The following is a 15865-nucleotide window of genomic DNA, read 5'->3' on the forward strand; positions in this document are numbered from 1 at the left end:
GGGTTTGTTGGCTTAAAATGTTCAAACCTTAAACTTGAAACTTGTGGGTAGCAAAAAGCATGAACCAAATCTAAGTTGTTGTGAGCTATGATATGATTAAGTAGAGTTTCTATGATCTTCTCCTATGTGATACTTGACATCCGGAGTATTTAATTTTTGAAAATACAAAAATATAATAAAGTTCCTCAATGATATGAAATTCCTATCCAAAGCCATATGTTGTTTTTCATTACAAAACCTTCCACATATGCAACTTGCTATCTCATTGAGCTTTGTCAGATTGGTGTGACCCTTAGTGAGATTCATTTCATACTCCCATGATCAAGATCACGTACACATCTCCACCACATACTATGCTTCTACACAAGAAGTAAGCAAAATTTCATCCATCCACAAAATAAAACTCCATGTCCATGTATGACACCACTCTCTCTCAAAAATATATCAAGGATATGGGGCTATGCAAAAAGAAAATAAAAGATGCATACCCAAAGAAGATATGCCATATGCTTAGGCATGTAAAAAAAAAGAAAAAGATAGCGCCTTATCCAAAAGGAAAGAAAAAAAGAGTTCATACACCATCCACCAAAAATATCCACACACTTGCACATCTTGATCAGGGTTTATGACTTGTTTCTCCTTTGGATCCGGTCTTTAACTTAGCAAAATATGAAAAGCAGGTATGCCTTCAAATCCTCCATACCTACAGCTCCACAAAAATAGCCATTAGAGATAGGTCAAGGAATGTAAGGCACAATAAAAAGTCTTGGTAAGGAATCATACACATTGAGTGATCCTAGAGATCATCCAAGGAACTTTATAAATTTCTTTTGAAAAAAATACCTTACAAAACCTCCGGATTGACGGTTGAACTAAAGAGAAAGAAATATGAGCACTCTATGATACTGTTCTGACTCCCAACCGCCAAAGATGAGGTGAAGCTATAAGCATCATAGGAGTAAGGTAAGAGGTAAGAACAAAAGCCAACTTATTCAAAATCAAGGTAAGAAGTATTCGGTTGTGCCTAAGTATGAGTTGGAAATTCAACATGGTAGCAACTCCTAATCAACAACGAGCGCCTTATTTTGCTCGGGATGAGCAAAAGGCTAGCTTGGGGGTGTTGTTGATGGTCGTTAAGTGCGAAATATGACCGTCAGCTATACTCATAAAATAAGAAAAATTATACCACTTACTCACATATTTGTATCACTAACCTAGCTCCACCGTTGTTTTCGAAGATCTATGATTTCAGGAGCACAAGTCCGAAATAAGAAGAAAACACGATGAATACGCAGACATAAGTCACAGACGATCACGTCCTGCGTATCACATACAAAGGAGGCCTACAAACTAGACCAAACTGACCAACCAAGCCCCGGCACCGACCATCTGACATCAGGACCCACCAGACAGTGTACCAGAGAAGGACGGTGGCCAGAGGCGGCACCGGGGGTTCGGCCGGCCCCCTTTGTTAGCCAAATAGGCTGAGTTTTGGCGGGAAGACTGATCTTATCCTCTAGAGGTCGGTTAGGCATGTTTCCATGTAAAGAGTTGGCGGGAACCGACCTCAAGCACTATATAAGGGGCCTCCCACCACTCTCACCACACACACCACTTGAAGGCCTCTCTCTCACTCTCATTTGTGACTTGTAGTCCTTAGGGTAGTGGAGCTAGGCTAGTACTTCATCTCCTTAGCGAATCCAGTCGTCCTCGGGGTCGGCGAGCAATCCTCGGTCTCTGGTATGGCTTTGTATTCCGACTTTCTTTATGTTATTCATATTGAGTTTGTTCTTGGTTATCTTGCTATGTTCGTAACTTGCTTGGCCTTGATCAGTGCTTCATCAAGTTATAGTAGTTGCTTGCTTAGACCAGATGATCTGAGTAAGGATATCGGTTCGTTGTGCTTTCGGTCTTGCCTTAGCATCTTACCTGTCCATCCGAAGGGTGGGAGACCCGGGGGAGCTAGGGTAGTGACCTCATATGCGGGCATGGTGCCCAGGTATGCGGGATCCTTCGGATATGATGGTGCTCCACGATGTGACTGGGGTAAACCGTAGGTAGTGACAGCCCTGTCGGTTCGCCGGGAAGCTGCTTCTCGGTTAGCGTACTCCCCGACGTTCGGGTATCGTGTAGGAGTTCATGCAAAGATGAAACGGGACTGGATGTTCTCCAGTGCGGGTCATTCTCCCCGATGTCCCTAATTTCCCGGCACCTGTAGTTCTAAGCATGTGGCTAACATAACTTATCTGCTAACATGGATAGTATACTAGGATTTGTGCCTGTGCTCCCACAAACCGTAGGATTGCTTTACTATTCTTTATTCATGAGAGTTGGCTGTTCTGTGTGTCACATTACCCTTAATTATCTATCATTTATCACTTACCCCTATATAGTCAGTGGTCTTCATCTTACTTCATACGTGTCATGGTTTTGAAACTAGTAAATAAACTTTACACAACCTAGCCATCCCTTGGGAAAATATAAATAATGATACCCTGAATACTTCCGGGTGAAATGCTACAGTGGTATATCCGTGCGCTTGCGGATCCTTCTGTAAACATTAAGACATACCACATGGCATTTCCGTGACGCCGTTACTAGGAACTAACCCCTCCTAGTGATGACGCTGAGAAATGTCAACAGCAGCCATGAAAGATGAAATGAAATCTATGAGTGCTAATAAAGTTTGGGACTTACAAGAAAATTCCTATAGGAGACAAAACAGTAAACTGCAAATGGGTCTATAAGACAAAATCTGACTCCAAAAGGAACATAGAAAGATTTAAAGCACAACTTGTGGTGAATGGCTTTACGCAAGGAGAAGGGATAGAATTACATCAGATGGATGTAAAGACGGCATTCCAGAATGGGGATTTATATAAAAATTTCTACATGGCACAAGTCATGGAAGGCAAAGAAAACTTAGGGTGCCGTCTAAGGAAATCGATTTATGGCTTGAAGCAAGTCTCAAGGTAGTGGTATTTGAAAATTGATGAAACAATAAGAAAGTTTGGATTTAAAGAAAATGAAGAGGACAATGGCATTTATGCAAAGTTCAAGAACAAAAAATTCATTTTCCTCATCCTATATGTGGATGACATTCTGCTAGCTAGCAGTGATGTTGATCTACTACTGGAGACAAAAAAATTCTTGTCCTCGAGGTTTGATATGAAAGATCTCGGTGAAGCTTCATTCATTTTAGGAATTGAGATTCACCGAGACAGAAGAAATGGGGTGTTAGCATTATCACAGAAGGCATACCTAGAAAAGATATTAAAGAAATATGGTATGCTTATGAGCAAACCCACACCTGCTCCAATAGTCAAGGGCGACAGTTTCGGGAAACATCAGTGTCCCAAGAACAAGTACGAGCTCGAACAAATGAAGGCAGTGCCTTATGCTTCAGCTGTCGGAAGCTTACAGTATGCACAAGTGTGCACACGCCCTGACTTGAGTTTTGTTGCCGAGATACTTGGCAGATACCAGAGTGATCCAAGCATAGAGCACTAGAAAATGGTAAAGAAAGCTTTACGTTATGTGAAGGGTAAAACAGGCCTCATGCTGACATATAGCAAATTAGAATCTTTAGAAATAGAAGGATATTCAGAATCAGACTTTGCAGGAGATGTGGATGAGAGAAAATCCACGTCTGCATATATCTTCACTCTTGCAAAAGGGAGCGATATCATGGAAAAGCTCCAAGTAGTCAGTCACAACATCATCCACGATGTATTTTGAATTCATAGCATGTTATGAGGCCTCAGGGCAGGTCACATGGCTTAAGAAATTAGTACTCGGATAGAAAGTGGTCGACAACGTAGAAAAACCACTGAAATTATACTGTGGCAACTAGCTAGCAGTATTTTATGCTCATAACAACAACTCGAGTGGTGCTGCCAAACACATCGACATTAAGTTTTATATTGGTATGGAGCCAGGATCAAACCATTTGTCTAGAACATGTCAGAACAAGCAAGATGTTAGCGGATCCGCTTACAAAAGGCCTACCACCCAAAGTGTTCAGAGAACACTTAGCCGGAATGGGTTTAAGGGAAAGCCTATGATTCCTGGACAAAAACGGCCCAAGAATAAGACTCTGTTCCAGACCGGAAAGGTGAATGTGGCTATTAATCTGACGGTAATAACTGTCATGACGAGGCACGCCCTATACACTGATCTGCGATGGGATGGACCAAATTCAGATGCAGAACAAGAATAAGAACAATGAGAGATCAAACGGGAGAATGTTGGAGTTGATCTCCACGGGCCCGATCCAAAGATTGGGCTGGACCCCTTAAACACGCCCTGATCGGGGGCGTCCAGCCCATATGGCTAGTGGGCCCCTGTCACCCGCGCTATATAGAATGGGAGAGGGGCCGGGGCATGGAACACGAGGTTCACCGCAGCCACAGTCCTCTCCCACATCCCTACTAGTCTAGGGTTTGCACGAGGCCGATGGGAATTTCCGCTAGTGTCCTCTCTACTCCACCACGACGACCAGATCCGCCACAGTGCCAGTGGAGGGCCAAAGGGTTTCCGCTACCCATGTCGACCACCGTCGCCACAGGACCTGCGCCTCAACGGCCCGAGCTTCTCTGCACCATAGGCGCCATGGCCTCCGCCTCCTCTGCACCACCAGCCGCCGATGGTCTGCGCCTCCTCACCCCTCTCTCTCTCTCTTGTAGTAGATGAAGGATGATCTACTTGTATATCTACTCAGAACCCATGTACCCCTTTCCTGGTTTTGCATCTAGATGTTCATCTTGTACAGAAATAGAGAAGAAATGAATCTAACAAACTTATCAATTTCAACGTCAAATAGAGAGCTCAATCACTTTTAAGCTAAATGCATGCAAAACGCATATAAAGGTGCAATACAAAGGGAAAGCTGAGAATGGGTATGGAAAATTATACAAAGTAAATGATAACTATAGTCTAGTATAACTTGACATGAATTTTATAACCCTTATTTCTTTTCCAATTTCGAGCATAGCATACATGGATTGGTCTTCATAATGTATTTTACAGGCACCCAAGATTGTTAGCAATCGGATGAAAGCTAAATATAAAACTCAATGACTTGTTAGTTAAATTCTAAGGTTCTATGATCCATACAGATTTCAAGCCAGCATCAGGATGCAATCATGACTTAAAACCGACATCAAAAGATAGTCATGACTTAAAAACCAGAGATGACAGAATAAATTGTGAATTGATAGCAAGAAAGAGCTTTATAGGCCACATAGCGTCCTCCTAACTAGACACACCAAAATATAACAATATCTATTTTATATTGATATTTTAGATACATATTAATTACACAGACAAGGCTCCACACACATATACTCTTCGGAGATAACTAAAACTTCACTCCCTAGTCGGATCCCAGTCTTGTTAATGATATTGCACGGGTTTGGGGTCTTCAGCTCTGAGTGAATGTTGGATCCTGGTCGAGCTTACATGGTATGGACGATTCTAGTATCTCTTAAAAAATGGTGTACTTCATATTGCATATTTCGTTTAGAGGAGGGAGAAAGAATTTTCACTCACAAAATACAAGAGATACACAAGTGGATTTAGGAAGTGAAATTTTGGATACCATTTATTTAGTCTGAACTTAAAATACACAGTATATTTATAGTACATCGAGAATGCATTGGTAAGCAAACATACGTCACATCATGTTATTGTAGCATGGATAAACACAATATATTTATCATATACCCTTATAAGTTTATTCCCCAAAAGACTAGAATGGACGTTCTCCAAGGACATTGCCCGCCGGTGTATAGTTGCAAGTGATGAAGATGCCACCGTTGTCACACTTGACACGCGCGCAGCCGATGGCCTTGGTGTTGCGCCAAACCACCTGCGTGTAGTGCCCGCACTTCAGCTCCTCCGGGCGCCCTTTCATGCACATACCATTAGCACTGTCATAATCTTGCTTTTCATTCACCCACATTTGCACGGCTGCAGCAACTGTCATGTCGCTGCCAGGGAAGCCCATGGCAATATTTTCACCGTAGCCAAACTTGTCACGCTCAGCCTGGTCCGAGTGCTGGAGGTTGCAGTCACCAGCACGTCTCGCGGCGTAGGCCCGTGCGAATGCTGCCACGGTCTCATCCCAGACCACATCCTCAACACCCACCTCACGACGGGCAGCATTGTGGAGCGAAAGGAACTCCTGCTCTTGCGCCGTGTTCTGAGCCATTGAGGCCATAGCCATGGAGAACACAAGTACAAAGGCTACTGCTGCCTTCTCGGTCGTCGCCATACCTACCGCTAGCTTAATCTGCAGTGGATCGGTCGCAAATTCTACTGAGACGTGAGTACTCGATTGTGAGCCGTTGTGTTGTGTGTGTCGAACTCATGATGAGGTGCCTATTTATAGCTGGCGGCGGTCCAATAACAGGAGGATTTAGAACATGGTACCCTTTGGTTTTGCATATGTTATTACCAAGTGTCTGTACCCAATACATAGGCTAAAATTTTAATGAAACAAGTATCGTGCAGCAGTCCTGCCAAAGCCCAAGGCACGTGGGAGGTTGGAGAAAACTAAGGAATAGGTCTTGAGTTGATGCACTGCAACGTTTTCTTTGAAAGATTGGCTACCAGGAACTGGTCATGGTCCATGTGTATTTGCAGGCACGCACAAGTGTGGATCCACACATTACGCTTTTGCCTTGTTCTGCACTTTTACAGTGAAAAGGATGAATCAACTTGATTGTTTTTTATCTTAACAAAATAGAGAATCCAAGATCAATTTGAGTCGACATTTAAAAAATTGTCTAAGTAAATAGAGACTAAATACCTGAAACATGCATGGAACTGATGATTTTTCATTATTTTAATAAACCGGGCATATGCTGATCCATGAGTAACATGTTAACTTTTTCAAGTTTGTTTATAGATAACCAGAATGACCTTCTTGTATGAGGATGCCCTGTAGACCTTTTTCATTCGTATATTGGATGATCCATTTTCATTCGGCGGCACAAACGGCCAACAACTGAAATGCTTCGAATGCTGAATAGTGAACATCAGCCATATTAAGTGTAGTGCGTGTGTGTGTCTATATATATGATGAAAAGAATGCCATGCCCCATGTTATACTCTTAGGGACATATAAAGAGCTACTTATTCAAATGCTAACGAACTTCATCGAGACACACAACTTATTCATTTATGCCATTTCTTTTTTAATGAAATATATATTGTTAGTCCGTGTTGCTTCTGCTTGGCTTATTGTCCTCATTCCCACAAGTAGCAAACTTGACCACCTCATGCACTGATTAGTTATGTAAATAGGTCATTTGTAAACAGTTGATAAAGTTATCAGTAAAATTAGAAATAGATGCAAGCCCCATTCGAAAAGTAGGTTCCGAGCAACCCTGAAGCCATATCTCGAAATCCAGTTTGGAGCCCATTTTGGAGCCGGATTCAAAGCCATGTTTAGTGCCAGCTTCAAATTGCCCTGTTTGGAGCCCGGTTTGGAACTATATTCCAAGCCATATTTGGAGGTACCGCTTCATCTCCCCCTCATTACCCCTCTCGGCAGCACGGGTGGAAGCCCAGCCGCGGTTTGCCTGGCCCCCTCCACCTTCTTGCCTACCATGCCGCCACTAATGCCGGGCATCAGTTGACCCTGCTAGCAATATCACCATTGTTTCTTGCTGGGATGGAGGTGGTGTTGGGCAGGTGTTTCCGGGCAAAAGCTATTCACGATATTGTCTCATTGTTCACATAAGTGGCACTTTTGGACGTCGTGTCCCTCTTAGACGTCTTTGTGGTGTGTCGCCAAAAACGGTCGATTGATCTTCGATGAAAACCCTATTCTGGCTTCCTGGATGAGGCGGTGACACCGTCTTCTATGCCGTTCTCTTCTTGAAACGTATCCTGTGTATTTGAGAAAGCAATTATAGTGGAATAAGATGATTTTTTTAAATTTATGGTGGTCAAATTTAGACTACTTGAAGTTAGGACACATCCAAATGTCTTATATTTCACGACAAAGGAAGTAACCCCGTAATCTTCATCTAAATTACCCACCTATCCTACTATAAAAACTGATATAAAGTAAAGCTCCAAATTTGCATCAAAACTTTCAATATTAAAAACAACCAAAGACCCCCCCCCCAAAAAGGAAAAAACAAAGGAATTTTGAAAAAAAATGCCCTAAATTAACCCCTAATTTTCGTCTAAATTATGCACCTCCTCAAATATTAAAAAAATAGCCTAAAGTAGCTCTCTAGATCTTCATCTAAATTACCGAGATCTATCAATACAAAAAATAATCTCCAAATACATCTACATAAGCTTATAAGTTATATATTTAATTCTCTCGTCATTAATATAGAAAAACTGACTAAAGGCTTGCATGCATGTTGTGTGTAACCGTTTCTCCATGTATACAAGTATGGAATAAGGAATGAACTTATCCATTTCAACGTCAAATAGAGAGCTCAATCACTTTTAAGCTAAATACATGCAAAACGCATATAAAGGTGCAATACAAAGGGAAAGCTGAGAATAGGTATGGAAAATTATACATAGTAAATGATAACTATAGTCTAGTATAACTTGACATGAATTTTATAACCCTTATTTCTTTTCCTATTTCGAGCATAGCATACATGGATTGGTCTTCATAATGTATTTTACAGGCACCCAAGATTGTTAGCAATCGGGTGAAAGCTAAATATAAAACTCAATGACTTGCTAGTTAGATTCTAAGGTTCTATGATCCATACAGATTTGAAGCCAACATCAGGATGCAATCATAACTTAAAACCGACATCAAGAGACAGTCATGACTTAAAAACCAGAGATGACAGAATAAATTGTGAATTGATAGCAAGAAAGAGCTTTATAGGCCACATAGCTTCTGTCCTAACTAGACACACCAAAATATAACAATATCTATTTTATATTGATATTTTAGATACATATTAATTACACTGACAAGGCTCCACACATATACTCTTCGGAGATAACTAAAACTTCACTCCCTAGTCGGATCCCAAGAGATTTATTTTTGGGAAAATGGAAACTTTATTGATTTCAAGAACAATACATCGAGGTGATACATCGTCTTGAAATTTTCCCGACCTCTGCTAAACCGACACACAGCCTAAAAAGAGTTTGTTCTTGGCAGATTGGGCCGTACACACTAATGACTATCAATCCGAAGACTAGACCGCCACCCATGTGCCCGGGCAAAAAAATCCTTGGCCACCTGCTCCAAGAAATGAGATGCAGCTACAAGCTTGTCCTGCAATGTATGTCGCTGAAGGATAGCCCACGAACGGAGCCAGTGTGTAGTCAAGTAGATAACCTGCAAAAAGGAAGATATTTTGTTATCAAACACCACAGCGTTTCTGCATCGCCAAACAGACCAACACAGGGCTGCCGCGCCTAGAAGAACTAGTAGTTTAAACTCCTTGGGTATTTCATTAAGCCAGCTCCCGAACATACTAGTCATATTTTGTGGTTTAGGGATGCCCCAGACCGCATAGACCGAAGCCCATACCATACGCGTGAACCGGCAATCTAAAAACAGATGTTGAATCATTTCATTTTCATGACAGAAGCAACATTGTTGGTTTCGTTGCCAGTTCCTTTTAGCTAGATTGTCCTTTGTAAGAATGACTCCTCGCCTGAGATACTAGAGAAATATTTTTATCTTAAGTGGGGCTTTTAATTTCTATAATCTCTTATTTAGGTTGGGGACATTTTGATTGATTAGACCCAGATAATGTGATTTAACTGAAAAAACACCTGTCTAGTCTAAGTTCCATTTGAAACCATCCCTTTCCTGGTTTAGTCTAACAGATGCCAGGCGTGAGGCTAAATTGTTCCACATCACCAGCTTATTCCCAAATAAATCTCTGCGCCAAGATAGATTAGGAATCTGTGTACTTAATACATCAGCCACTGTATCTTGTTTTTTCCTAACTATATTGTATAGTTGTGGATATTGGTCCCGTAGAGATCTATTTCCTAGCCATATGTCTTCTCAGAATCTTACTTGCGACCCATCCTTTATTATAAAGGTTCCAAATCTTAGAAAGTCTCGTTTGACCTTCATCAAGCTTGCCCAGAAATGTGAATCTCCTCTCTTCCAATGGACTTGCACCGATGGCTTAGTCCCTAGATATTTATTGCATAAGATTTGTTGACAAGTATCGTCTGTCGTTAACAGTCGATATAGCCACTTACTGAGTAAAGCTACATTTTGAGTTCCAAATTATGTATCTCTAGTCCTCCTTGATCCTTTGGTTGACACAGGATATCCCATTTGGCTAGACGATATTTTCTTTTATGCACATCGCTTTGCCAAAAAAATCTAGAACGAAAGTAATCCAACTTTTTGCGGACCCCTTTCGGAATTTCAAAGAAGGACATCATATACATGGGTAGACTGCTAAGAACGGAATTGATAAGCGTTAGACGCCCTCCAATTGAAAGATTTTTACCTTTCCAACTACTAAGGCGTTTTTCAAACCGTTCTTGGATTTCAACCAATCGCTATTAGACAACTTCCTATAGTGAATCGGAATGCCTAAATAACGAAGTGGGAATGATCCCAGATTACATCCAAACAGTTCTATGTACTGGCTTTCGCAACTCTTTGCTTCCCCAAAGCAAAAGATTTCGCTCTTATGGAAATTAATTTTTAACCCCGATAGCTACTTGAATGCACAAAGAATAGTCTTCATATTATGAGCTTGCTCCAGGTTATGTTCCATAAAGAGGATCGTATCGTCAGCATATTGTAGAATGGACAAGCCGTCATCCACTAGATGCGGCACCACCCCACTCACTTGACCTGCTGCTTTTGCCCTAGTAATGAATAATGTGAGCATATCAGCTACTAGATTGAACAGGATGGGTGAGAGTGGGTCACCCTGCCTAAGTCCTTTCTTTGTTTGAAAGTAGGGACCCACCTCATTGTTGACATTAATAGCTACACTTCCGCCTGATATGAAAGACTTAATCCACTCAATCTATTTTTGTGAAAAGACTTTCATCCGAAGCATCTGTATTAGAAAGTTCCATTTCACTTTGGCATAGGCATTTTCAAAATCTATTTTGAAAATGACCCCACTCAAGTTCTTGCGATGAAGTTCATGTATTGTTTCATGTAAGATCACGACTTCTAAAATGTTGCGCCCTCGCATGAAAGCTGTCTGAGACGGACTAACTATGTGGTCGGCGACTGAATTAATTCGGGTTGTTGCCACTTTAGTAAAAGATTTTAAAGCTTACGTTCAATAAGCAAATCGGCCTGTATTGCTGGATTTTACTAGCTTCTTGCGTTTTCGGTAGTAACGTAATGACACCAAAATTTAGGCTGAAAAGTGGGAGATCTCCTTTATGCAAATCATGAAACATATTCATCAAGTCCCCTTTGATGACATCCCAGAACTGCTGATAGAATTCAGCCGGGAAGCCATCTGGGCCTGGTGCTTTATTATGTTCCATATCGAAAATTGCATCCCGAATTTCCTTTTCCGTGAATGGAGCTGTAAGGAATTCATTTTCTGAAGAACTGACTTGAGGAATATCATCCGTCCTCTCTAGGAGAGTGAAATGATTCTCCTCCGGAGGTCCAAAAAGTTCTTTGTAGAATTGAGTAATGTAATCTTTAAGGTTTTTTGCCCCTCAATTTTCCCGCCTTCGTGTTCTAGGGAGAAGATACGTTTCTTACGATGTTTGCCATTTGCAATCATCTGAAAGTATCTGGTATTGTTATATCCAAAAAGAACATCGGTCGTTTTGGCCCGTTGATAGAACTTGAGTTCTTCCTCTCGCAAGAGTTTGATCAAGTCATCTCGAGCTGTTTCCAATTGATTCCTCTCCTCTTCTGTGAGTGTCCTAGTTTCAGCCTGAGTGTCAAGATTAGTGACAACCAATTGGAGGTATTCTTTTTGTGCTCTATACTCCCCATGATGATGGCGAGCCCACCCCCGCATATGTTATTACCAAGTGTCTGTACCCAATACATAGGCTAAAATTTTAATGAAACAAGTATCGTGCAGCAGTCCTGCCAAAGCCCAAGGCACGTGGGAGGTTGGAGAAAACTAAGGAATAGGTCTTGAGTTGATGCACTGCAACGTTTTCTTTGAAAGATTGGCTACCAGGAACTGGTCATGGTCCATGTGTATTTGCAGGCACGCACAAATGTGGATCCACACATTACGCTTTTGCCTTGTTCTGCACTTTAACAGTGAAAAGGATGAATCAACTTGATTGTTTTTTATCTTAACAAAATAGAGAATCCAAGATCAATTTGAGTCGACATTTAAAAAATTGTCCAAGTAAATAGAGACTAAATACCTGAAACATGCACGGAACTGATGATTTTTCATTATTTTAATAAACCGGGCATATGCTGATCCATGAGTAACATGTTAACATTTTCAAGTTTGTTTATAGATAACCAGAATGACCTTCTTGTATGAGGATGCCCTGTAGACCTTTTTCATTCGTATATTGGATGATCCATTTTCATTCGGCGGCACAAACGGCCAACAACTGAAATGCTTCGAATGCTGAATAGTGAACATCAGCCATATTAAGTGTAGTGCGTGTGTGTGTCTATATATATGATGGAAAGAATGCCATGCCCCATGTTATACTCTTAGGGACATATAAAGAGCTGCTTATTCAAATGCTAACGAACTTCATCGAGATACACAACTTATTCATTTATGCCATTTCTTTTTTAATGAAATAAATACTGCTAGTCCGTGTTGCTTCTGCTTGGCTTATTGTCCTGATTCCCACAGGTAGCAAACTTGACCACCTCATGCACTGATTAGTTATGTAAATAGGTCAGTTGTAAACAGTTGATAAAGTTATCAGTAAAATTAGAAATAGATGCAAGCCCCATTCGAAAAGTAGGTTCCGAGCAACCCTGAAGCCATATCTCGAAATCCAGTTTGGAGCCCATTTTGGAGCCGGATTCAAAGCCATGTTTAGTGCCAGCTTCAAATTGCCCCGTTTGGAGCCCGGTTTGGAACTATATTCCAAGCCATATTTGGAGGTACCGCTTCACCTCCCCCACATTACCCCTCTCGGCAGCAAGGGTGGAAGCCTAGCCGCGGTTGGCCTGGCCCCCTCCACCTTCTCGCCTACCATGCCGCCACCAACGCCGGGCAGTAGAAGCCTGTGCGGCGGCGAGGCATCCCTCCGCCGCCCCCCGTCCCACCCTAGCTCAGATCCGGCCCTTGCCGGAGCTCTCCCACCTCCTCCGGCGCGGTCGTTCCTCCGCCGCCGGTCCCCGACGCTCCCCCTTCGCCGCCCCCTCCGGCGCTCATTCCGCAGCCCCCCGCCGGCCCCGCCGCGCCCTACCGTAGATCCGGGCCCTCCTCATGCCGCGCCTTCCTCCTCCCCGCCGCCGGCCTCCTTCCCGCCGTGCCCTACCTTAGATCCGAGCGGCCGCCAGCGCCCACCCTCCTCCTCCCGGCGCCCACCTCCTCCCCTGCTCCTCCCCGCAGCACGCGCCTCCTTCCCGCCGCCGCGAACGCCTCCTCCCCGCCACCGTACCCGCCTCCTCCTCCTCCCCCCCCCCCCCCCCCCCCCGTCTCCTTTTGCACGGTGCTCCCTGCCTGCAGCCGCCGGCTCCCCCGGTCCCTTGCCCCGCTGCTCACCACTCCCGGCGACCAACGCTGCCACCCCACCCCCAGGTGACCAACCGATGGCATATTTCGACCATGAAAACTTCACACTCTTTGAGGAAGAAGAGTTCAACTTGCACATTAATGTTTTTGCCGACCTCTTAATAATTACCAAGTTTGCTTCATATCCACATACTCCACAAGAAGTCCCCCGTGCTGTCAATCGCGAAAAGCTACAGCAAGTGATATTGAACCACATTGGGATAGAGCTTCCGATAGAGAATATCTTACGTTTTCTCAATGATTACGTGGTGCTAACCCGATCATATGACGAAGCCAATCGCATCTTGAGTCTACCATACATCCAAGTTAAGAACCATGTCCTTGCGATCGTAGGATGGTCGCCCGATTATGGTTCCACTACATTACACTTGGATGACTTTATACCACTAGAATCCCAGATACTAGCTAGACGACAACGGGCAGAAGGAAATCACGTAGCACTCAGTCTTCTCATATCTGGAATGCCACCACAACTTTTTGTGCAGTGTCGCACGGTATTATCTAGAATCTTCGCGAACATATGTCACCTTCGCGACGTCCAGATGAGGAGAACTGATTTCTCAATCAGGGCGAACACATTCGCTCCAAGGGACGCTATACCTAGTGTTGTATATATAGGTGTCCGCAGAGTTAATGCAGGGGTGCCTACTTGAGCATGTGGCCACTTTGGATTCGTGCTGATGTTCTTCCACTGGGTGACCCACAGGCAATCTAGGCCCGCGCGAACGTAAACGGTAACTTCAGTTACAAAAGAACCTTGCTTCAATAATGTTACACTGTTCCCTCTAATAATTGTCACTCTTCCTGCAGAATCGAGCAACTTTCCACTCTGATACACACTGTACCCGCAACCCCAAGGAGACCAGGGTGCGGGGACTTCTAGACAAGGAGGTGGACATGGGGCACGTCATCTGCAATTATGTATGGCTCAACTTATCTATACATCACCCTTAACTACATAATTGAGCACCAAAACAATCCGTAAACTGCACTACCACATGCGCATTCTCATGCAAGTCTAATTGAAGAAGAAGATTCGCCTCAAGACGAACAAGGAAGTGGTTCCACCATTGTACCGGAGACACCACCGAGCACACCATCAGATGACACCCAACCAATGGACATTGCGGAGGGCGACCAGGAAACATCCAGCCACGATGAAGATGGGTCCCAAACATTACCATGGTACAGATACTATTCCAATCCTTATGTATACAACTACCCAACTAAAACAAAAGAACTTATCCAGCTGTCGGTTTGCTAACACAACTCCTTTACAGCTCCGAAGAATAATAATTACAAAGATGAGGAGACACTGGAAGCGACAAGCACTCAAGAAAGTTGTGCCTGATGCCACGACTACGTGCCCATCCTCAGTCTTACCCACAGAGTCTGGACGCCCAAAGCCGGCGTACCAGTCCGTTCAGCCCACCGGAGAAACACCGTCACCGCCATGAGATCCTCGTTGCACTATGTGTGCTTGTATCATTTCATTGTGTTCTGTTTGAATTTGTGGTAATATGGACTAATAGCTAGTTGTATGGATTGCATGTAATATTTATTGTAATGTATGGACTTCTATCATTTGTCGTGCGTTCTATATGGACACGTAATTTTCGGATTAGTATGGACTTCTATCTTAATAATACGCATATGGTATTAGTTTCAGCTTTTTTTATATTGTTTACTATATTTTTTGATTTAAACGAATTTTCGGATTACTATGGAAAACGATTTTTAGGGACGGGTGGGGGATCACCCGCCCTTGAAAATCAATTTCTCGGGGCGGGTGACCCCCCCCCCCCAACCCGCCTCTGGAAATGCATTTGTGTGTGGGGGGGTCACCCGCCCCTGTAAATGCATTTTTAGAGGTGGCCCTTGTACCCGCCCCTGCAAACCGCCATTTTAGCTGCGAAAAGCAGGGGCGGTTACGCCGCCCACCCCTACAAACCGTTTCTGCAGTAGTGTCAATATCGAAAGTTATAATGGGCTCTATTCTTGTGAGTATGGCATTGTGTCGTCTTGCTGGTGCGTATTTATATGCGATGGAGAGTGTCTAATAATAACAGACACTAGTATAGAATGGTTTTTTAGTTCTGTATATTTATCCAGGCTACCATTGGGTTGGGAACCAATAAATGTTTTAGTCCTAGGTCCGGCTAGTCCCGGTTAGTGTCGAG

At 43.1% G+C, this 15865-nt stretch overlaps 1 protein-coding gene across 1 annotated transcript; it reads right to left on the reverse strand.

The window, feature by feature from the left end:
- Positions 1 to 5593: 5593 nt before the first annotated feature.
- On the reverse strand, positions 5594 to 6341 carry LOC120678544 (pathogenesis-related protein PRB1-2-like). Its single transcript, XM_039959787.1, has one exon. It carries the CDS (start codon positions 6272 to 6274, stop codon positions 5750 to 5752), a length of 525 nt encoding a protein of 174 aa, XP_039815721.1. The 5' UTR covers positions 6275 to 6341; the 3' UTR covers positions 5594 to 5749.
- Positions 6342 to 15865: the final 9524 nt, after the last annotated feature.

The sequence above is a fragment of the Panicum virgatum genome, chromosome 6N, assembly GCF_016808335.1.
Source record: "Panicum virgatum strain AP13 chromosome 6N, P.virgatum_v5, whole genome shotgun sequence".
In the NCBI taxonomy this organism is placed as follows: Eukaryota; Viridiplantae; Streptophyta; class Magnoliopsida; order Poales; family Poaceae; genus Panicum; species Panicum virgatum.

Excerpts from the sequence above, each read along its gene's own strand:
- LOC120678544 (XM_039959787.1), bottom strand. The coding sequence starts at position 6,274 with ATGGCGACGACCGAGAAGGCAGCAGTAGCCTTTGTACTTGTGTTCTCC.